At 39.9% G+C, this 23,406-nt stretch overlaps 2 protein-coding genes across 2 annotated transcripts; both read left to right on the top strand.

Annotated features, from left to right (window-relative positions):
* Positions 1 to 1,642: 1,642 nt before the first annotated feature.
* LOC129339726 (vomeronasal type-2 receptor 26-like) lies at positions 1,643 to 10,079 on the top strand. Its single transcript, XM_054994309.1, has 5 exons — positions 1,643 to 1,933; positions 3,191 to 4,048; positions 6,107 to 6,334; positions 7,444 to 7,570; positions 9,181 to 10,079. The coding sequence occupies exons 1-5, from the start codon at positions 1,643 to 1,645 to the stop codon at positions 10,077 to 10,079; spliced, it is 2,403 nt and encodes an 800-aa protein (XP_054850284.1).
* Positions 10,080 to 18,031: 7,952 nt separating this feature from the next.
* On the top strand, positions 18,032 to 21,795 carry LOC129339725 (extracellular calcium-sensing receptor-like). Its single transcript, XM_054994308.1, has 5 exons — positions 18,032 to 18,111; positions 18,323 to 18,614; positions 18,778 to 19,554; positions 20,311 to 20,434; positions 20,897 to 21,795. Exons 1-5 carry the CDS (start codon positions 18,032 to 18,034, stop codon positions 21,793 to 21,795), a joined length of 2,172 nt encoding a protein of 723 aa, XP_054850283.1.
* The last annotated feature ends 1,611 nt before the right edge of the window (positions 21,796 to 23,406 follow it).

Here is a 23,406-nt window from a genome sequence, read left to right as displayed (position 1 = left end):
TTTTTCCTCCATCACACCCATTTTGTTACACTTTAATAATCAAAGCAAATCCTAAGTAGCAGAACGGTTGGTGAATGGTTTACCATGAATGGTTTACCCATGAAAAATGCCCCACGGGGAAATTTTAGGCTGACAGTCGTTTCCTTTGCTCTGCTTTCTGCACAAAACTGTTGTTAGTTGCTGAAAAGTCAATCCAGTTCCCTGAACATTTCATTCTAAAATCACCTAAATAGTACCTGTGTGCAGCTGTTGCAATGTGTCTTGCCTTCCGTATAGAATTCTTATTTATTTCCTTATGCTCTCCAATCAGTGCAACTTGATTGAGTAGCTCACTTGCAATTTTCTTTTTCTTCTGTTTCTCTCTCTTCTGTCATGATCCTATAAAATTAATTATATTCTTCACTCTTTTATAAACACCATATTGTGCTCTTCCATCTATAGTTCACGTTTTCTATTTATCTTGTCCCATTGTGGCTCTGTGCCTTTGTCTGCTGAGTCTGGTCAAACTTGTATCTGTTTATTTAACAACATGCAGATGTTGAGAATTCTCTGCATCTGCAACAACTTCTCTAAATATGCCTTATTGTAGTAGCTCCCAACCCACCATCCTATTGAATTACTGGAAATTGTGATTAATTGTGTATGCTATTGGGTAGGAATATCATGTTTAACTTTCAACTCAGCCGTGAATTCACTGTCCTTCAGCAAGATACTGTTCTCTTACCATCAGTCCCCATCTACAATGAATGGGATAATATTGACATACTTTATAATGTTGTAGCAAGGAGAATATATCTGAAGGACTAGAGCACTGCATTTGGTGCCTTCCATGAAGATACTTTCAGGTGGGAGGCCATGTTGGTCCATAGTAGATGAGCAGGGTTGTAATTAAGTAGCACTTTAAAGACCAACAAAGAGTTTCCAGGGTATAAGCTTCTGAGGGTCAAGCTCCCTTCATCAGATACGAGAATTTACTCACATCTTACTCAAGAGATCATGATTCCTGAAAGCTAGAAACTCTTTGTAGGTCTTTAAGGTGCAATGGGACCTTGCTTATCTAGAGTACTGAATAATTGTGAAGTATTAGTTGTATAGAACTTTAAATTTACAACCACCATTTTCAAATGTTTCTGATACTACAGCTGTTTGTAAAGTAACATCAAGCTGCAGATGGCTTACAATAACTGCATAGAGTTTCCAAGTCAAGAGGTGAATAGAGATGTTTGTTTGTCTCTAAGTAGTGATCCTAGATTTCCTTGGTGGTCTCCCATCCAAGTACTAACCTTGGCTGATCCTGCTTAGTTTCCAAGAGCTGATGAGATTGGGCTAGTCTGAGCCATTCAGGTTGAGATAGGTGGTATGCTACTAAATCTTAAAAGCATGCACAGTTCTGAGAATACACGTGCAATTGCAGGTTTAGCAGAGAGCTGTATTGCTTTCACAAAATGTAGAATATTTCTGTGGCACAAATTTCAAAGAAGCAACTGAGGTTTAATTGAGGAATTAGTGAAGAAACTATAATTATTATGATGCTACTTTATTTTTGTCCTTTTACTAAATTTTCCTTCCTTCCTTCCTTCCTTCCTTCCTTCCTTCCTTCCTTCCTTCCTTCCTTCCTTCCTTCCTTCCTTCCTTTTGCAGCATGATGCCTAAAAACTACCAGCACATCCTGACATTGTTATTTGTTGTGAAGGAGATCAATGAAAATCCCACAATCTTACCCAATGTCACCTTGGGTCTCCACATCTTTGATAACAACAATAGTCCACAGAAGACTTTTCATGGCACCATGGGCCTACTTTCCACAAAGCACAAGTTTGTTCCCAACTACAAGTGTGATGCCCAGAACAATCTAATAACTGTTATTGGGGGACTAGTTTACGAGACCTCCATCAACATGGCCACCATCTTAAATGCATTCAAAATTCCACAGGTATGTTCACTAGAGGCATTACAACTGAAACATGAAATTACAGAGCAGTTTTGTGATTCTGAGGGAAATGTAAGATTCACAAATGGTTCTTAAATAACTGAGGCCAAGAAGAAAACAGTTGCATGAAAATTATAGAAAGGGTGTGAGATTTGTATAAGTCAGACCTAGTTCTCACAAGTAGTAGATGAGCATCACCTTAACTCAGGCCAGTCAAGGCCTTGCTTTACCAACTCATTTTACTCATCATAAGAACTAGCTTTCATGTATACATGGAGACAGGTCTCTGATGAAAGAAACTCGAAGGCATTTTCATCGATTTATTTTTGATGTATCCTCCCCCTTTTACTTTTTATTGGGTTGGATAGTACCTCCTTTTTCTCTCTATTGATGTTTTATTTTCTTCTGTGGTACCTTTTATTGGTGTTTTTGTAAATTGCTGGTCACTGGCCGTGGAAAATAAACTACTACTCTCTATCTCATACAACTCCTCCCCTTACTATAGACCCTGTGCCACGTTGCTTTCATCCATGCAGCTGCCATGGTCTCCAATATAGCCTTTTGCAGTGGTCAGAGGAGACCCCTTCCTCACTTTTTCACCAGCAGGAAATCTGGATCGATCTGACCCACTGTCTTTCACTCTGCTCAGCAGAAATATATATGATCTGTAAAAGCGCTGAGAAATGCTTTAGTAGCTTCTGTGTAAGTATGAAAAAGATGCCAGTTAGATGGAAATTACTTCAGGATTAGCAGGATACATTGTTTCCTTGAAATGAAGTGAGAATTCCCTCAAGCACTGATTCTCCATGCTTTGTGCAACCATCGATTTGTTCAATGTTATAATATTCTACAGACACATTCTGGGAATGACAGCACAATGGGTACAAATTCTGTGGTTGCACAGGGATAAAACCTAGTAATATAACTCTCTTCTGTTGACAAACATACACGGGAAAGAAGATGGGGAGTTTCTAGCATTCCTATTAAGCTCTACAACCCAGCTGGACGGAAGCATGCCTGGTGCACAATTAGCTCTTTGTCTTTGCTGGCCATATCCAGAAAGCTTCATATGTGTGTGTGTGTATGTTTGTGTGTGCACATGTGAGGATGCACTAAGTATTTTTTCACCACCACAACATAAATGTTCTTGGAAGTCACAAAGTGAAACAGTATGCACTGTATATTGCATGTACATTAATGTCACCAATTGCACATAATTTGCATTCTCTTAAAAGAAAACTCTCAATATATTTTTTTCAGCTCACTTACGGCTCATTTGTCTCAGGGATGAGTGACAAAACATTACTCTCTTGCTTGTACCAAATGGTTCCAAATGAAAGCCATCAGTACACTGGGATTGTCCGATTACTTCTGCACTTCAAATGGACATGGGTTGGGCTCTTTGCTTTGGATGATGAAAACGGAGAACGGTTTTTGCAAGAGGTGGTCCCAATGCTATCCCAGAATGGCATATGTTTCGCCTTTATAGAAAGAACTCTAACAAACACTTTTTATACTGAAATACTAATCTTATTTTTTATTTACTTAAAGAGATTTCCAGCTCTCCTGAAGAACAAAGCAAATGTATTTGTTGTCTATGGGGCATTTCCATCCATGTTCTTGTTGAGTTGGCTTCTTCGTGGATCTGTCCTAGATTCACCTATAGGTAAAGTGTGGGTTGTGACAGCCCACTGGGATTTCAGCTCAACTACCAGTGAAAAATACCATAATATACAACCATTCCATGGTGCCGTGTCCATCACAGTACATTCAAGGGAACCACTAGGATTTAGGAAATTTCTTCAGAGTGTACATCCTTCTTGGATAAAAGAAGATGGTTTTATCCGGGACTTCTGGGAGCAGACCTTTAGCTGTTCATTGAAAAATTCCAGTGTGAGGGAGGGTAAGAACATCAAAGAAGGCTGTACCGAGGAGGAGAAGCTCGAGAACCTTCCCGGACCTTTATTTGAAATGGGCATGACTGGCCACAGCTACAGTGTCTACAATGCTGCCCATGCCATTGCACATGCTCTCCATGTTATGTACGAAACCAGACTCAAACACAGAACATGGGTGGCTAGAGGGAAGCTGGAGCCTTGGAATCCACAACTGTGGCAGGTAATTTACCCTAAAGACACAAATCTATTTTCATACGACCAAACTGTTAAGGAAAAATTTCTTAAAGGTACTCTGCGTTCAGGTTACATTTCCCAACAGCCGTTGCCCACATCAACTAAGACACCAAAAACAATGATCCATAAAGATAAATGAGCTTTATTACCAAAAAAACCTAGATGCAGATGCCTTCATTAAGACATAGCAGCAGAAAAAGTGGTATTACAAAATGGATATAACAGCAAAAACCACGTGACGTGCCTACTAACAACCACAATGATGTATTTAATCATACAAATACATAAACCACATTGCACAGTAAAACACATATACAATAAAACGACTATTCATACAAATGATTCCACACCTCACATATGGAAAACCATTAATACAGTTGCTAAAATACAGGTACAACAGAATAATAAAGTGCTGGTGCTACAATTTGCTACATGAATTCATTGCACATATAATTATTAAAGTGCAAGTGCATAGTAACAACTCAGCATATTCTATTTCACAGGTCCTGGATAGCAACAGTCCAATTAGTGAGTGAGAATATCCAATAAAATAAAGTCAATTCTTGTTGTATATTATTTCATTTCTTGATGTATATTATTTCATAATGGCTGTGTGAGATTCAAAGGTTGGTCCTCCAAATGTATGTGCAGGCCTGCTTCAATAGCACTCATAATGGGTGAAAGGTTATAAAATTCCTTAACACAAACGTTGCCTGACATAATTGTACATGATATACTAGGAAACAGCAATATTGTCCCTAAACCTTTACTGTCACAGATCATAGAATCCTAGAGATGGAAAGGGCTTTACAGACCATCTAGTCCAACATTCTGTCCCATGCAGGAACAGCCTAAAGCATCCATTACAAATAATCATCCAGCTACTTCTTGGAGACTGCAAATGAAGGGGAACCCACCACATCCCTAGGCAGCCAGTTCCACTGCTGAAGTACTCTTAATGTGAAGACATTTTTCCTAATGTCCAGCGGGAACCTTCCCTCCTGTTGCTTAAACCCATTGTTTCAAGTTCTACCCTCTGTTGCCAACAGGAACAGCTCCCTTCCCTCCTCTAAGTGACAGCCTTTTAAATACTTAAAGAGAGCAAACATGTCTCCCCTCAACCTCCTCTTCTTCAAACTGAACATTCCCAAGTCCCTCAGTCTTTCCCCATAGGGTTTGTTCTCCAGGTCCCGGATCATCTTGGTTGCTCCAATTTGTTGACATCCTTTTTGAAATGAGGCCTCCAGAACTGCACACAATACTCCAGGTAGGGTCTGAACAGTGTATAGCTCTCCTTTGCTTCTCCAAGGAAATGTATTTATTGAAGTCATAATGAAGCCATGAAATGAACTTTTGGTAGCTGGACTTGCAGTCCAGTCCTAAGCAGAGTGACTCCAGTCTAAGCCTATTGATTTCAGTAGGCTTAGACTGGAGTAACTCTGCTTAGGATTGCACTGTTGATTTCACTCCTCATTTATGCAAAGAGCTGATCAACAACTTGTTTTGGTGGGAGGAAATTTTGAGGGGTTTTATTTGTTCACTGTATAAGATTTTAAAACGTATGACGAGAACCTCGAGAAGGGAAGAAGAAAAGAAGAAATGGTCTATTATTCAATTCGCTATGATCTAAAAGATTCTTGAACCAAGTTCATTCGCATGGTTATTATTTTCATCATTCATCTTTCATCTGTAGGTTAGCAATGTAGGGGGAAGATGGGATGGCTCGATCTGGCTGGATCTAAGTAGTCATAAAATAGTGAAATCTAGGCAGTCATAAACTACTGAAACCCCTCTCTAGGATAGGGGTTTGTCAATTTCATTGGGTCAGATATAGCCAGCTTTTTTACTCAATCTCATCAAATTTCCCTCCTTACTGCAGCCCATTTCCCACATGACATTTGTCCATGCAGGTTTCATGACCTCCAGAATAATCTTATGGGTGATCCATGGGAACTTCTTCCTCTCTTGTTCACCAACAGAACAGATAGTTGGACCCAACTCATTTTGAAGATGGCAACAACTTGTTTATTTTCTTTGAACTCAGCTCCATTCCTTTCTGAGGACCATCTCATTCAACAACAGTGCTGGAGAGAGAGTGCGGTTTGATGAAAATAGAGAAATATTCGCAGGATTCGATGTTACAAACTGGAAGACTTTCTCAAATAAATCTTTTTTTAGAATACGAGTTGGAAGCCTGGATCCTCATGCTCTTGCAGGCAAGAAGTTAACTATTCAGGATGAAATCATTGTTTGGCCTAGGACATTTAATCAGGTAAGATTTTGAACTTTGGGTTCAAAAGATATTTGGCAACTCAGTGATCCATATATGTCTGCCTTGCATTTCTCATTCTTTTCCTTTTGACGTTTATGTGTCTGTGTTTGGTATTTGTACCTTGATACGGAATTAAAATGCTACTTCAAAGTAACGGTTAAAAATAAATAAAAAGCAGAAGCTGAACCAAGCTTTACCCATATCTTTCATGGCCCGGATGCTCTGATTACTCTTTATCTTGAGGGAAATCCTAAAGTCTCATGATATGCAGAGAGAAATACATTAATAAATACTTAGAAACACTCAAGTGCAGAATTGCATGTGTAGTCCTCAATTCACGTGCAGACTGTCCTTGCTCGACACTCATGAATGTCACTTTCAAGGGAGCACCCGTTGTGTAATTGCATCTGAAAGTTATTCTGGAGGGCAAAATGCCAATTCAGCACTGTTTTTACTGAGATAACAAGTACTGAAGACTCCTTTGACTTGACAATTTGCATTTCTTTGAGGTGTGAGAAAATGTAAAGATTTGCATTTCAATGAATGGATGTGGGGGAAACTGGGATACTTCTAGCAGTTGAGGAGGAACTGATGGCAAATGTATGAATGTATTCATGTGGAGCAAATTGAGGTGTGACTGTTCAAATGAGTGCATAGAAAGTTGGAGGGGGGACACATGAAATTAGGTCACTTGTGCATCGCTAGGTACTTTGTAACATGTATTTCCACCTGTAGATACTCCCAATTAGTAGTTTGGCTGTTTGAAAAAGAGGTGGAAGGGATAGTCTGTCCAGACCTCCCTTTTCTAGCTCATGCAGCTTAATTGCTAAAGACATTTGGTAAAGAACACAGGGAGGGCGGAATACAAATACGATAAAATAAAAATAAATAAAAAATAAATAAATGCTGAATTTGATACTCCTGATTGTATAATCCAGTGGTCATCTCGAAGTTCTCAGGAGTGGAAAAGAGCTAGAATTAAAATTTGAAAGCAGAAATGAAATGAGATTATCTTGAAGATGATTTTCCATAATTTTCTATGAAATAAAAGCAAAACTATTGAAGGGTAAAACCCGTACTAAATGTTCTGCACTGTGATTTATGGACAGGTGCTACCCATTTCAGTGTGCAACGACAAGTGCCATCCCGGTTACAGCAGAATAAAGAAGGAAGGGGAGCCATTCTGCTGTTATGATTGTATTCCATGTCCAGAAGGGAAGATTAGTGACCAGAGTGGTAAGACACAGTCTTTAAAGGTTTCAATATATCCTCAACATTTGACTGTCAGAAACAAAAACTGTAAAGGCCCATCAATATTGGCATGGTTACGAAGCAACCCCCACAATGGCTACTCAGATTTCAGAACACATTCTCCTGAGATCTCAAAGGGTTTTCATTTATTGAAACTAAAGTATAATTCACGGAACATCAAATTGAAGTAGGAATGCCAAGTCCTGGTTGGAAAATTCCTGGGCATTTCGGAGTGGTGCCTGGGGGGTGGTACTTTGGGAAGAAGAGGAAGCTCAGCAGGAATGTAATACAATGGAGTCTGATCTCCAAAGCTTCCATTTCCTATAGGATAGTAAAGAGTCCAGTAGCACCTTTAAGACTAACCAACTGTATTGTAGCATACGTTTTCAAGAACCTCAGCTCTATTCAGCAGATGCAATGGAGTGTGTGAAGAAACTGGCCAGAGAGATATAGGGGGTGAGGGGAGGAGGGAGAGGGTGCAGGGAATGAGGGTCATGTAAATGCAAATCAGTTGCAAAAGACATGAAAGGGGTGGAGTGTGCAATCCAGGCTGGGCGTGATCCCTTCCCTCCATTGCTGAATCTGAATGAAATGCCTGAAAGGCAGTCACTTCTGGTAATGAGATAACCACTAATTTTGTGAAATAGAAAAGAGTCCAGTAGCACCTTTAAGACAAACCAACTTTACTGTAGCATAAACTTTCGAGAATCACAGTTCTCTTAATCAGATGCACTATTTTTGTGAGTCTTAAGGGTGCTACTCGACTTTTGTTCTTTTCTTACAGGTGCTACTCGACTCTTGTATTTTGTGAGTCTTACGGGTGCTACTCGACTCTTGTTCCTTTCTAAGGAGTAAGCTCTATTGAATACACTTGATTCTGTGTAGATCTGATTAGGGTGGCATTGATAGTTGCATAAGGCTAATAAACGTCTTCCAAACTGATGCCTAGTGATTGACAAAAATGAGTTTCGGAACATACTTTTGTGGCTTACTGTTGATGAAAATGTCCATTATAGTTCTCAGAAAGCAAGAGGTGTGCGTGCATCTAGTGAAAATGAATTAGGTTCACTTCAGAAATTTTCTTCTGAATCTCTCTAGAGTTTGGGGATCCAGTTACTCTGATTGTATTTCTAAGATGGAACTAATGTTTCAGGGGTTCTCCTTTGTTTTATTCTCTGTTTCTGAATTTTATACAGTGCAGTCCGCATCTATGGCATCACTGAGCTACTTCAAATGGGACTGCACCAATCCGACCAACCCCCACACCAATCTGTCAGGTCATATAAATCAAAATCAAATAGCTGGAGGCATGGGGAGGGCTGGAATTCCTTACCATTTGCTTTCCCAGTAACTGGCTGAAACTTAAAGACTGTTAACTATATGGAGGTTTACTACCATATAATTGGGAGAGGGATGTGGTTGAAAACCAATTGTTTAAGTCTACCTAGTGAGATCCAGCTGAGATGAGATTTGAAACAGGGCTTTGTGGCTTACAATCCACATGCTTACATATTACACTACATGATCATTCTCTATCTATATCTAATCAATAGCTATATACCTAGTCTATCTTTGTCTCTTCTGTTTCTTTGCAGATATGAATACCTGCATCATATGCCCAGAAAAATGTTATGCAAATTCAGACCACGATCAGTGCCTTTCCAAGGTTATAAGCTATCTCTCATATGATGAACCTTTGGGGATCAGCTTAGCATTGTCAGCTAGTTGTTTTGCTCTGACCACAGTTTTGGTTCTTGGGACCTTCATCAAGCATCAGGAAACTCCCTTAGTCAAAGCCAACAACCGGAGCCTCACCTACGTTCTTCTCACCTCTCTCTTTCTTTGTTTCCTTTCCTCCTTACTATTCATTGGACAGCCTGACAAAGTGACTTGCCTTCTCAGACAAACTACTTTTGGCATTGTCTTCTCCGTGGCTCTTTCCAGTGTGTTGGCCAAAACCGCCACTGTGGTATTGGCATTCATGGCTACCAAACCAGGATCCAAGATGAGAAAATGGATAGGGAAAAGAATAGCCAATTCTATTGTCCTTTCCTTTTCCTTTATTCAAATAGGCATATGTACCCTTTGGCTAACAACTTCTCCTCCTTTCCCAGACATGGACATGCATTCATTCCATGATCAAATCATACTGGAATGCAATGAGGGCTCAGTGACTCTTTTTTACTGTCTCTTGGGCTACATGGGCTTCCTTGCAGTTAGTAGCTTCATTGTGGCATTCTTTGCCAGGAAGTTGCCAGATAGTTTCAACGAAGCCAAGTTTATCACTTTCAGCATGTTGGTCTTCTGCAGTGTTTGGCTGTCCTTTATTCCAACCTACCAGAGCACCAAAGGGAAATCCATGGTGGTGGTTGAGATCTTTTCTATCTTATCCTCCAGCGCTGGGCTTCTGGGATGCATCTTTTCCCCTAAATGCTACATTATTATGATGAGGCCCAAAATGAATAACAAGAGGAGTATAATGAGGAAAAATTAATAGACTCTATGCTCCTATCTGGTGGTTTTTTAATGAATACGGAATTTGTCTGAGGAATATCTGGACCAAGCGTAGTGGGCCAACTCTATAATTGATTCTGGGGTAACATATTAAGAGTTCTGGGGTGGAAATTTTGTTATATTTTTCTGTAGATAATTTTCCATTTCTAAAGATTTGTTTCCCCATAACATTAATAATTTTAATAACAATAAATGGATGCTATTGCCAATGCAATATTAGAAAATCTTGGACATTTGAAATTTGTAATTAATGTTTGTAATTAATACTTAAGAATTGTGAATTCATCAATTTTTTTTGTTCTGTAAAATGAGGGGGAATCAGAAAAAAACACTCTCAAATGAAGGCATAAAACAACAGAATGGAGTTAACTTGTTTATTTAAATGGCTGTTCTACGTCATAATTATTAAAAAAAATTCTATTCTAACAGTGAACTTTGCTGCATGTGTGTTATGTCCTCTTAAGTTGCCTTCAATCTATGGCGACCCTATGAAGGAAAGACATCCAAAACATCTTATCATTAACAGACTTGCTCAGATCTTGCAAACTGGAGGACGTGGCACCTTTTATTGAGTCAAGCCATCTCATTTTGGGTCTTCCTCCTTTCCTATTGCCTTCCATTTTTCCTAGCATTATTGACTTTTCCAGAGAATCTTGTCATGTCATGATGTGACCAAAGTATGATAGCCTGTTTTGTCTCTTTAGCTTCTAGGGAGAATTCAGGCTTGATTTGATCTAGTAGCCACTTATTTGTCTTTTTGGCTGTCTGTGGTATCCACAAAACTCTACTCTAGCATCACATTTCAAATCACAGCTTTGTTCCTGTCAGCTTTCTTCAACATCCAACTATCACATCCCTACAGAATAATGGGGAGTACCATAATATTGGGCTACAACAGCCCAATCTATGACTGCTAGTATTTTGGTCAGTTCCACTCTAGTTCTATTATTCTGGCCTGGCTTATGTACTATGCTGAGATGAGCCCAGTTTCATGCCCTTCCCCGTGTGCCATAATCAACTTTATTGTAGCATAAGCTTTCGAAAATCACAGTTCTCTTCATCAGATACATCTGATGAACAGAGCTGTGGTTCTCGAAAACTTATGCTACAATAAAGTTGGTTAGTGTTTAAGGTGCTACTGGACTCTTTACTATTTTGCTACTACAGACTAACAGGGCTAATTCCTCTGGATCCATGTGCCATAAGACGCCTAAGGGATTGGTTGATGCTACTCAGCACCAAGGGTTATCCCCTCCCAAGTCCACCACGAATGGTGGGCTATTCAGGCACATAACCCACACAATATCTTTTGTTTGGACCAACCAAATGATACATAACAGTGTGAACTTTTGGGATTAACAGAACTCTTCATCAGACTGGATGTCATTTTAATCACACAAATTACTTATTTCTGGAATTATTGGTTTGAAAACATTCCAAATGGGGTTGTTGTTCTTTTAATTAAGTCATAGTTGAAGTTTTGGAAGCTTTTTGTCAGATCTGTGAGCAAACATTATCTTTATTGCCACTATAAATTTTGACTGACTGTGTTATAACTCAAGTAACTGAATCACTAAGTGTAACTTTAGTTCCTAAATATATCCAAGCTTATTGCATGTCCCATCTTTATAATGTTGAGATTACTGTTTAGTTCACAAGATATCTGCAGTGGAGAATAGCAAGAAATGTTGTGCCTTTTCTTTCCTTAATTAGCTCCCACTGTAAACCTAAAATAATTTGCACACATATAGTCAATAGAAGGGAGGGCATGCATCCGCCCTGAGCCTGCTTGCGGGGAGGGTGGAATATAAATACAATAAAATAAAATAAATAAAAGAAAAGAAAAGAAAAGAAAAGTTTGAAAAGAGAAAGAAAAGTTCTTCACGATGTGATCGTGAGTCCTGATTAAGTCTGTATTGTGCTCTAAGCTCCTGCTTACACCTGACTTTTTTGGGCAAGAGTCAGGTTTAAACTACATAATCTTTCATTTCAGAAAAAGAAGCACTTTAATATTGAAGCAAAAAAGGGCTGAGAAGGCATTACCACCAGGCGGTCTTAAGACCCGTTACTTCTACCTCTCAATACAGAAAAATAAGGCCATTGAGAGAATCAAAAGAAATCTGTTCCAAAATCTTTGCTATTTAACCCTAATGCATGACTGAGAGATGTGGCAAAGACAGGGGCTTGACAGTGGTTAACCACTGTGGAGGGAAAGGCATTCTGCACATGCTCAAAGGCACACATTCCTTTACACGGGCAAGTTACCACAGGGACATTTACATTGTTAGGCTCCTAATGCCCCTCCTATGGCCTTTCCTGGGGAAAATTCCTCCCTGAGAAAGAAACCCCAACATTGTACAATTCTCACTTTAGTTCTCTGTCCACTTATCACTCTGAACATTAAAGAGGACAGAAACAAGAAGGAAAGAAAGAAGCAAAGGGCCCAAGAGAAAGAACTATGGAGCAATTTTCAGAGCATTCTCTGTCTTTCCTCAATTTGCTTGGACCTAACTGAAGAGATACATGGTGTAGGTTGGAGTGAGAGAAAAATGTTTCAAAATGCTGACACTGAGCTCAGTGTAATGTCAGTTCTGGATGTTATCTCAAGAAGTGATATTATGGCACATATGATCACAGTGCCTCCCATGTCCCTATGCACAAAGCTCCTGCCAGTTGGTTGTTGGGGGTTTTCCGGGCTGTATTGCCGTGGTCTTGGCATTGTAGTTTCTGACGTTTCGCCAGCAGCTGTGGCTGGCATCTTCAGAGGTGTAGCACCAAAAGACAGAGATCTCTCAGTGTCACAGTGTGGAAAAGATGTAGGTCATTTGTATCTACTCAGGAGGGGTGGGGTTGAGCTGAGTCATTCTGTAAGAGTTTCCCAGGGTGTGGAATGCTAATGGCGGGAGGCTTCACTGTATCCTGAGGAGGTCCTTTTGCATATGGATTGGTGCTTGATGTGCTAATCTTCTCTGCAGGGCTATTGTCGGGTGTGGAGTGTTTTGTTGGCCTTGTGTTTTTCAGAACTGGAGCCCATGCTCTGTTCATTCTTAAGGTTTCTTCTTTCCTGTTGAAGTTTTGCTTATGCTTGTGAATTTCAATGGCTTCCCTGTGCAGTCTGACAAAGTAGTTGGAAGTGTTGTCCAGTATTTTGGTGTCCTGGAATAAGATACTGTGCCCTGTTTGAGTTAGGCTATGTTCAGCCACTGCTGATTTTTCAGGCTGTCCAAGTCTGCAGTGTCTTTCATGTTCTTTTATTCTTGTCTGGATGCTACGCTTTGTGGTCCCGATGTAAACTTGTCCACAGCTGCAGGGTATACGGTATACTCCTGCAGAGGTGAGGGGGTCTCTGCTGTCTTTTGCTGATCGTAGCATCTGTTGTATTTTTCGGGTGGGTCTGAATACTGCTTGAAGGTTATGCTTTTCCATAAGCTTTCCCATCTGATCAGTAATTCCTTTGATATATGGTTCCGGTTTGTGGATGATACATTCATCATTTGGAGCCATGGGGAGGAAGAATTGAGGGAGTTTTTGAATCATCTCAACAACATCCACCTGAACATACAATTCACAATGGAGAAAGAAAGTGAGGGAAAACTCTCATTCCTGGATACCTTGGTCATCCGCAAAGCAAACTTTCAGTTAGGTCACAAGGTCTACAGGAAACCAACTCACACTGATCGGTACTTACACAAAAACTCCAATCACCACCCCCGACAGAAAAGAGGCATAATGAAAACATTAGTGGATCGTGCAAGACGGATATGTGAGCCGCGCTTTCTCAATGAGGAAATTAATCATCTAAACCACGCACTTCAGGCAAATGGCTACTCCAGAAATGAAATCCGAAGAGCAATCAAACCCAGGATGAATCAAACAACCAAGGAAAAACAGTCACCTACAGGAAAAGTGTTTTTGCCATATATCAAAGGAATTACTGATCAGATGGGAAAGCTTATGGAAAAGCATAACCTTCAAGCAGTATTCAGACCCACCCGAAAAATACAACAGATGCTACGATCAGCAAAAGACAGCAGAGACCCCCTCACCTCTGCAGGAGTATACCGTATACCCTGCAGCTGTGGACAAGTTTACATCGGGACCACAAAGCGTAGCATCCAGACAAGAATAAAAGAACATGAAAGACACTGCAGACTTGGACAGCCTGAAAAATCAGCAGTGGCTGAACATAGCCTAACTCAAACAGGGCACAGTATCTTATTCCAGGACACCAAAATACTGGACAACACTTCCAACTACTTTGTCAGACTGCACAGGGAAGCCATTGAAATTCACAAGCATAAGCAAAACTTCAACAGGAAAGAAGAAACCTTAAGAATGAACAGAGCATGGGCTCCAGTTCTGAAAAACACAAGGCCAACAAAACACTCCACACCCGACAATAGCCCTGCAGAGAAGATTAGCACATCAAGCACCAATCCATATGCAAAAGGACCTCCTCAGGATACAGTGAAGCCTCCCGCCATTAGCATTCCACACCCTGGGAAACTCTTACAGAATGACTCAGCTCAACCCCACCCCTCCTGAGTAGATACAAATGACCTACATCTTTTCCACACTGTGACACTGAGAGATCTCTGTCTTTTGGTGCTACACCTCTGAAGATGCCAGCCACAGCTGCTGGCGAAACGTCAGAAACTACAATGCCAAGACCACGGCAATACAGCCCGGAAAACCCCCAACAACCATCGTTCTCCGGCCGTGAAAGCCTTCGACAATACATCTCCTGCCAGTTGCCAATCACAGAAAGTACTACGTAGCTGCTCTCATAATGGCACTGGTCACCCTGATGGACCATCTTTGTAGACATCTGGATTGGGGTGGATTGGTGCTGCAACTGTTATTAAATCTCATGACAGCAATCAACACGTTCAACTAGAAGTTGTTGACACACCACTTTGCTGATGTGGGGATACTTGCAGGGCTGGCGCATCCATGGAGGCAGCCGCCTCAAGCGCTGACTGGGGGCGTGCGCCGTGGAGCTGGCGGCTGAGCAGGAGGGCTGGGAAGCTGTCTGAGTACCACCCTGGCCGCCTGCTGCACCTGGCCCGCAGCTGAGCTGCTGCAGCCTCCCAGCCCTCCCGCTCAGCTGCCGTGCTCTGCTGCTGCCACCAGCATACACTCCCAGGCAGGTGCAGCAGATGCGGGCCAGGTGGCCAGGTGGCGTTGTGCGGAGCAACTGAGTGGGAGGGCTGGGAGGATGCATGTGCCCAGGTCATGGTGTTGCCAGATCTACATTTTTCTACCTTTGGCAGATCAGGCAACACGAAATGCTAGAAATGCAATAAATGGCTAGAAATGCAGTAAATTAAATTTAAATTAAATTATTCATGTATTTAGCTCATCTGTCTTGGACTGCCTCTATGGTGCTTCCCTCAAGGTGTTATCTCAATTAAAATTTAAGGTCATTTGCTTATCCATGTAAACATCCCATGGTCACTGTATTATGTCCAAAGGTGTTCACCATGTTAACTGGTCTATGCTGTATGTTCTTCATGTTGTTCTTCAGAACTAACGGAAAACAAGTTGTTAAGATTTCAGAAAAACCAATCCTAGCTATTTTGTTTATGTGCTACAACAGGAAAGGCTAACACATTGGGGAGGTGATTATCTCCTCCACCATCATTGTAAAAAAATTATAGGATTCTATCTTCTCTAATGGACTGCAATGACTGTATTTGAAAGATGCTATAAAATCCTCCAGTACTGTTTAAAATTATACAAAAGAACTCTGGCCATCTCCTGTATGATTCTTTCCTCTTATATTTCAGGTTACATTTCCAGAGGCTGATTTGTTCATAGTCCTTCCTATTTTCATACGTACCTGAGAAGAATTTTGCTCCTACTCTTTTCCTAAGTAGCCTTTGGTGTTTAGATTTCATAAAGTGGAATCTATATCCCATAAAGGAGGTGTCAACTAATTCTCCCTTTCTCTCAGCACCATCAATTTTCAGCAGTGCCGTTTTGTTATCTTTGGAGAAATACATTGAAAGGTCCTTCAGTCCATCCACGATGCTGTTCCCTTTACTGTGACAAGTTTTCTTGCAAGTTTACACCTCGTTTTCAAGGGAAGATGATCAAGAACTATATTTGTGTGTACATCTCTACGTGCAAGCTACTTGTAAAGGTTTTTTTTTAAGTAGATTTTCTTGGACTGTTGAAGTAGTCTATTGGTCCTCCTGAGACAAGAATGTGAAGTTGTAAAGGGCACATGGTGTTCATAGACAATGAAGAACAAAAGAACCATTATGATTCCTAAAACCAGGCACTGATGCAGATAATCACGTGCAAGACTTTTTTTTTAATGTACAGTGTCTGCCCTTCAGGAAAGAGCAGAACAGAATTGCTGCTATTTTGTGATTTAAGATTAAGACCTATGGTCAAGTGAGCTATAAATATGAGGAAATAATAATGTTATAAGGAGAAGTTTGGAAATCTACACATGGAAGCCTGGAAATTTGCACATCGTGGCTTTGCTACTAGGATGATGTTGATATTGATGTTGATCCTTTTGCTGCTAAGCCATTCTGTCTGCAAGAGACATTCTACTAATTGCAGCATATACCATGATGCCTTCCCAATTTCTCATGAATTTTATCATCCTGGTAACCTTATCATTGGTGCAGTCGTCAGTCACATCTTCCTGTTTTACAACGCTCCTTCTTTTGTGGAGCATCCCACACTAAAATTGAGTAATCAACCTGTGTAAGGTTATTTTCTTTTAGTAAAACTCTCATAACGTAAGAATCAAGAAAATGCTTATGGAATGTCCCAGCTGTTGGTCATATTGACTTATACTGTGTAATCTACCTTGAGTCTCAGAGTTAAGCGACAAGTGATACCAGACACATGTTTTTTAACATGTTGGGGATGCAATTTTACATGGAAACTGTAGTTGAAAATAGCGTTATGACCCCAGTGTGGGGAGGCAGGGGAAGGGAAGAGCTTTTCAAAGACAGTTTTCAAAGACAGAGCCGCACAAGATCACTGGGGGAGAGGAACATAATGTTGTGTTTTTGAAATTGACAAACCCCTATCCTAGAGAGGGGTTTCAGTAGTTTATGACTGCCTAGATTTCACTATTTTATGACTACTTAGGGCCAAGCTACACATGACGAATGACACTTGAACGGCAAGTGTATTTCTCCCTGTTCACTTGCCCTCCACTCAATCCACTTGCTGTTCAAGTGTCATTCATCATGTGTCGCTTGGCCCGTAGATCCAGCCAGATCGAGCCATCCCATCTTTCCCCTACATTACTAACCTACAGATGAAAGATGAATGATGAAAATAATAACCATGCAAATGAACTTGGTTCAAGAATCTTTTAGATCATAGCGAATTGAATAATAGAACATTTCTTCTTTTCTTCTTCCCTTCTCCAGGTTCTCACCATAAGTTTTAAAATTGTATACAGTAAACAAACAAATAAACCCCCTCAAAATTTCCCCCCACCAAAACAAGTTGTTGATCAGTTCTTTGCATAAATGAGGAGTGAAATCAACAGTGCAATCCTAAGCTGAGTTACTCCAGTCTAAGCCTACTGAAATCAATAGGCTTAGACTGGAGTCACTCTGCTTAGGACTGGACTGCAAGTCCAGCTACCAAAAGTTCATTTCATAGCTTCATTATGACTTCAATAAATACATTTCCTTGGAGAAGCAAAGGAGAGCTATACATTGTTCAGGCCCCACCTGGAGTATTGTGTGCAGTTCTGGAGGCCTCATTTCAAAAAGGACCCCAAAAACACATGTCTGGTGTCACTTGTAGCTTAGCTCTCAATGAGAAAGGCAAAATATAAATAATGTAGATATGTATATTAAAAATAGGCAGTTGGCTCAGTTCTGACATATCATGAAACCATGGTTTAATTAAACTAACCCTAATTAGCAGATTATCCAAGCATGGAACACAATGGTTACGTTGGGTGTCTCAAAACCAGAAGAAGCATTTGACTTTCTGCTTGCGGAAATAGCTTTCTATACAGTTTTGAAGTAATGTTTCAACATCAAAAACATGCACAGTTCTGGTGTAGGGCCAAGAAAGAGAGATTTGCTCTTGTGCCCTGTCAAGAGCCATTTGATATGCAAAACAGCAAATAAAGCTTTGAATATCATACATATAAAAGTATTACCTGTTGACATTATGAAGGGAGAAAACACACTTTATACTGTTTGGCTAACTAATCTGTAACTCTCATTACAGTTCTTTGCTAAAGAATTACCAGAATATCTTGGCTTTGGAATTTGCTATAGAAGAGATCAACAAGAATCCCTACATTATACCAAATGCTACTTTGGGCTCCCATGTCCTCAGTGGTTACTACCTTACAAAGATGACGTATAAGGCTACCCTCAATCTGCTTTCTACACAGCATAGGTTTATACCCAACTTCAAATGTGATACAAAGAAAAATCTTATAGCTATAATTGGAGGGATTGACCCAGAAACCTCTGCCGATATATCCATCCTTTTGACTATTTACAAGATTCCACAGGTATATCATGTACACAGAGTATGAATATTCCACAATTATAATTTATTTATTTATTTTTTGCAAACCATCTGAAAAATAACTTTCCTTTTCTCCCATCCAGTTTACTTATGGAACATTTTTCTCAGCACAGAGTAACAATATTTTGTTCCCTTCCTTGTACCAGATGTCTCCAGGCGTAGCCTATGAGTACAGGGGAATTATAAAGCTACTTCACTATTTCAGATGGACATGGATTGGTCTCATTGCTGTAAATGATGAGAATGGGGACAAGTTTCTGCAGATGGTGGTTCCCATGCTTTCCCAAAATAGCATCTGTTCTGCCTTCACTCTAAGAACCCCAAAACGGGCTTATGTCGATAATTTCATAGATTTACTTTTGACTCTGCTGGAAAAAAGTCCAATTCTTGTGAGTAGCAGAGCCAATGTGTATTTTCTGTATGCAGAACCCTCATCAATGCAGGCTTTGAGATTTTTGATGAACTTTGTGGAACCATCTGCCTTGCTACTTCTGGGTAAAGTTTGGATTTCTACATCCCAATGGGATTTTTCTTCCCTGTCTATTGAAAAATTTTGGAATACTCAAATCTTCCATGGTGCTTTATCCTTCATAGTTCACTACAACCAGCCTCCGGGATTCCCAGACTTCCTTCGGACTATAAAACCATCTTGGAGAAAAGGAGATGGTTTTATCCAGGAATTCTGGGAGCAGGCATTTGGCTGTTCATTGAAAATATCTAGTAAGGATGTGGAGCACAAGAAAACCTGCACTGGGGAAGAGAAGCTGGAAAGTCTCCCTCTGATTTTGTTTGAAATGCGCATGACTGACCACAGCTACAGTGTTTATAATACTGTCTATGCGGTGGCACATGCTTTGAACACAATATGTGAGCCAGGGTTGAAACACAGAAGACTGGAGTTTCAACATATACAGCCATGGCAGGTAATAATACTTCAAAGATCCAAACTATATTTTAAAGCAAGTTATCATATGACTTATCTTAGCTTGATAGATCCATTTTGGTAAATTTTGCTAGCTGTATGATAACACACTGACTGTGAGCCTGAACAGCACAACAGCAAGATAAAAAATAATCCTCATTTATATTATGTAGTTTTCTTTGTTTCAACTTCAATTTAATTATTTCTTTCATTTTCCCTAACTATCTAGCTCCATCACTTTCTAAGAACCATGGAATTCAACAACAGCGCTGGAGACACTTCACATTTTTATCTCAATGGAGAATTAGTAGTCAGTTTTGATGTTATAAATTGGGTAACTTTCCCAAATAACTCATTTGTGAAAGTGAAAGTTGGAAGACTGGATCCTCAAGCTCCTCAAGAAAAAGAGTTAACTCTTAATAACGATCTGATCATTTGGCCTAAAAGGTTTAACCAAGTAAGGCTCGTGTGACTGCATACAAAACACTTATCTTCCCAAACATTTTAATTCTAATTATATCTCACCACATAAGCATGAATATCTTTAGTGATTTTCAGTTTTATTGTGGTGCCATTTCTATGTCTCTTTTCTCAAGCACTCTTGTCATATAACTATTTAATATTTATATGTTCTGGACATATATAATTTGTAGCTGTGGGATATTATCATTCCATTTCAATAGCCACCCTTCTTGTAAAGCAGACATTCTTAATGCACATTGGTCTGAAGCTAGTCTCTGATTATCTTTGGGGACAGGTCCTGCCTCTTTCTGTATGCAATGACAATTGTAATCCTGGTTACCACAGGATAAAAAAGGAGGTAACCTTTTGCTGCTATGACTGTGTTCCATGTCCAGAAGGGATGATCTCTGAGCAGAAAGGTAGGAGACATCATAAGGTGCACACATATCAATCATATCCCATAACAGATATATTCAAAAGTTAATACCAGAATGGTCCTTAAAATCTGTGGCCTGAAAGGATTCCAAGCACCAGACTATTACTGAGGTACTTGGTGGGGGTGGCCTCTACACATGAGGCCCCCATTTCTGTTACGGGTTCTTAGGTCTATATAAAAATAAGCATGTTCTTAGGGGTGAAATTTCTGGAGGGGGGAAAGCATTTTTGAACTGAACTATTTGATCTTTATTGAACAAAAATGAACATCAAGAGAAGTGAGAAAAAAGAATCAGACTGTGGGACTCTTTTCCAGAAATTCTATAAATATGTTTTATGGTTCTGTGATCAGACATGAAACACTCATTTGGGCTTTTTGATTCGGGGGATAACTCCCCCTAGATTAAGTTAATATTTTCAAATATTTATAAACTCTTTTTTTTCAGATATGGATGCCTGTGTCAATTGTAAAGAAGATCACTATTCCAAGAAGGGCCAAAATAATTGCATTTCAAAGGTTATAACCTACCTTTCTTATAAAGAACCATTAGGGATTGCTTTAGCTTTTCTTGGGATTTCTTTAGCTCTGACAACAGCTTTGGTGTTTGGAACATTTCTGAAGCATCAGAAAACTCCCTTAGTCAAAGCCAACAACCGGAGCCTCACCTACGTTCTTCTCACCTCTCTCTTTCTTTGTTTCCTTTCCTCCTTACTATTCATTGGGCAGCCTGACAAAGTGACCTGCCTCCTGCGACAAACTACTTTTGGCATTGTCTTCTCCGTGGCTCTCTCCAGTGTGTTGGCCAAAACCGCCACTGTGGTATTGGCATTCATGGCTACCAAACCAGGATCCAAGATAAGAAAATGGATAGGGAAAAGAACAGCCAATTCTATTGTCCTTTCCTTTTCCTTTATTCAAATAGGCATATGTACCCTTTGGCTAACAATTTCTCCTCCTTCCCCAGACATGGACATGCATTCATTCCATGATCAAATCATACTGGAATGCAATGAGGGCTCAGTGACTCTTTTTTACTGTCTCTTGGGCTACATGGGCTTCCTTGCAGTTAGTAGCTTCATTGTGGCATTCTTTGCCAGGAAGTTGCCAGATAGTTTCAATGAAGCCATGTTTATCACTTTCAGCATGTTGGTCTTTTGCAGTGTTTGGCTATCCTTTATTCCAACCTACCTGAGCACCAAAGGGAAATCCATGGTTGCTGTGGAAATCTTTTCTATCTTAGCCTCTGGTGCTGGCTTACTGGGTTGTATTTTTTTCCCCAAGTGCTACATCATTGTGCTGCGGCCTGAGCTGAACAACAAAATACAGTTAATAAAGAAAAAATAAAGTCTTACATTTTTACCAGAGATGAACTCCAGGATCAAATTAATTCACTGTACAATGTCAAAACTATAGTAGCAACTTAGGCTGTAATAATCTGCCAAATAAGTCTCAACATTGACTCACTATTCAGCACATGATGCATTTCATGTTGGGGTACATGAGACCACATCATATAGGATATCAGCCATATATTCAACAGGGGGCATATGTAATGATTCCACTGGTGATCATTCTGGTAGTGAACCACTGTAAAATGCATAATATCCTCTCAAATGGCTAGTAATACCCAAATATAACCAATCACACTCAATCATCTTTGACTATAATAACTAATTTATCTCTTTTCTCAGAGGTTTTGACGGTTGATACAAGAAAGTACCATATAATAATAGAACATGCAGATGCCCATATGATGAAGTTGTAACTACTGAACACGTGATAATACAGTGTCCCATATTTAATGAGTTGAGGGCTAGCTTAATTATCCCTCTAATTAAAAATATGGAACTAACTAATGTGAGAGCCCAGGTGACATGGCTATTATCGGATATAAATTTCATTACTTTTTCCATGGCATAATATATAGGGACAATAATTAAATATCAGAGAAATACATTAAGTAAGGTTTTCCCCATTTTAATTTCTGCTGAAGGTGATAGCTATAGGAGCAGTACCAGGCAGGCAAGTAGGCAGGCAGACAGATAGACAGACAACTAAATCCACCATCCTAGTTATTTCCTTCCATGTTACCTTTTAATATTACTAAATTAAGCTTCCTGATCACTTGCCTAAAAGCTGCCTCAGATTTATTAACACACAGGCCTTTTGATTTCTAGTTATGATTATAAAGATCATCCCTAAGCTCTATGCAACCATTTCCAATATGGGCATTAAATCACTTGTTAATATCATTTTTGATCAAGGATGTTTAGCCTCCAGTAAAGAAATGTAAGTTTCCAAATCCAACCCACAGCACTCGTAAAACCTGAAGAAGGGGACAAAGGGGACGAACATTAACAACCAAGGCTGCATGTTCTTTAAAAGTCAAGAGACGATCCATTGCTAAAAACTTCAAAGCTGGTAGCAGTACTATAGTATAAGGGGCACGAATCTAGAAAAATTTCATTGTGGTTTTGTATCCTAGGCTCTTGACATGACTGGGTAGTTTTCTATTGGGTCATTTCTGGGTTGGGGTAAACATTTATCAGTTTTTCCCCTGTTCTCATGATGTTCAAGGATGTTCTTTTCAATGGGGAAGTGGAAAGAGAGCAAATGGAGACTCTGAGGCAGCTGTATTTGCACTTAACCACACCAGAATCACATAGAACACAGACCTTCTGTTAATCTAAAAAAGCCTTATGTTTCAAGAAGATTGAACAAAGGGGGCAATTTTGCAGACCCCCAAAGGCTTCCTATCTGTGCAGCCGCACTAAGTTCTCACTGTTAATTCCTAAACAGTCACCAAGCAGCAGCCAGCAGGAGAGCTTCAGCCAGTCAACAGCATTTTAAAAAAACAAAGTCCTGTCTACATTTATTTAATTTCCCTCATCTTACAGTGACTGACAATAAAAACATTCTATCTTCTGAAAATTCTGCATTTGTCTTCCTTCCTTG

The sequence above is a fragment of the Eublepharis macularius genome, chromosome 12, assembly GCF_028583425.1.
Source record: "Eublepharis macularius isolate TG4126 chromosome 12, MPM_Emac_v1.0, whole genome shotgun sequence".
NCBI lineage: Eukaryota > Metazoa > Chordata > Lepidosauria > Squamata > Eublepharidae > Eublepharis > Eublepharis macularius.
Note: the sequence above shows the minus strand (reverse complement) of the source record. Positions and strands in the feature narration are given on the sequence as shown.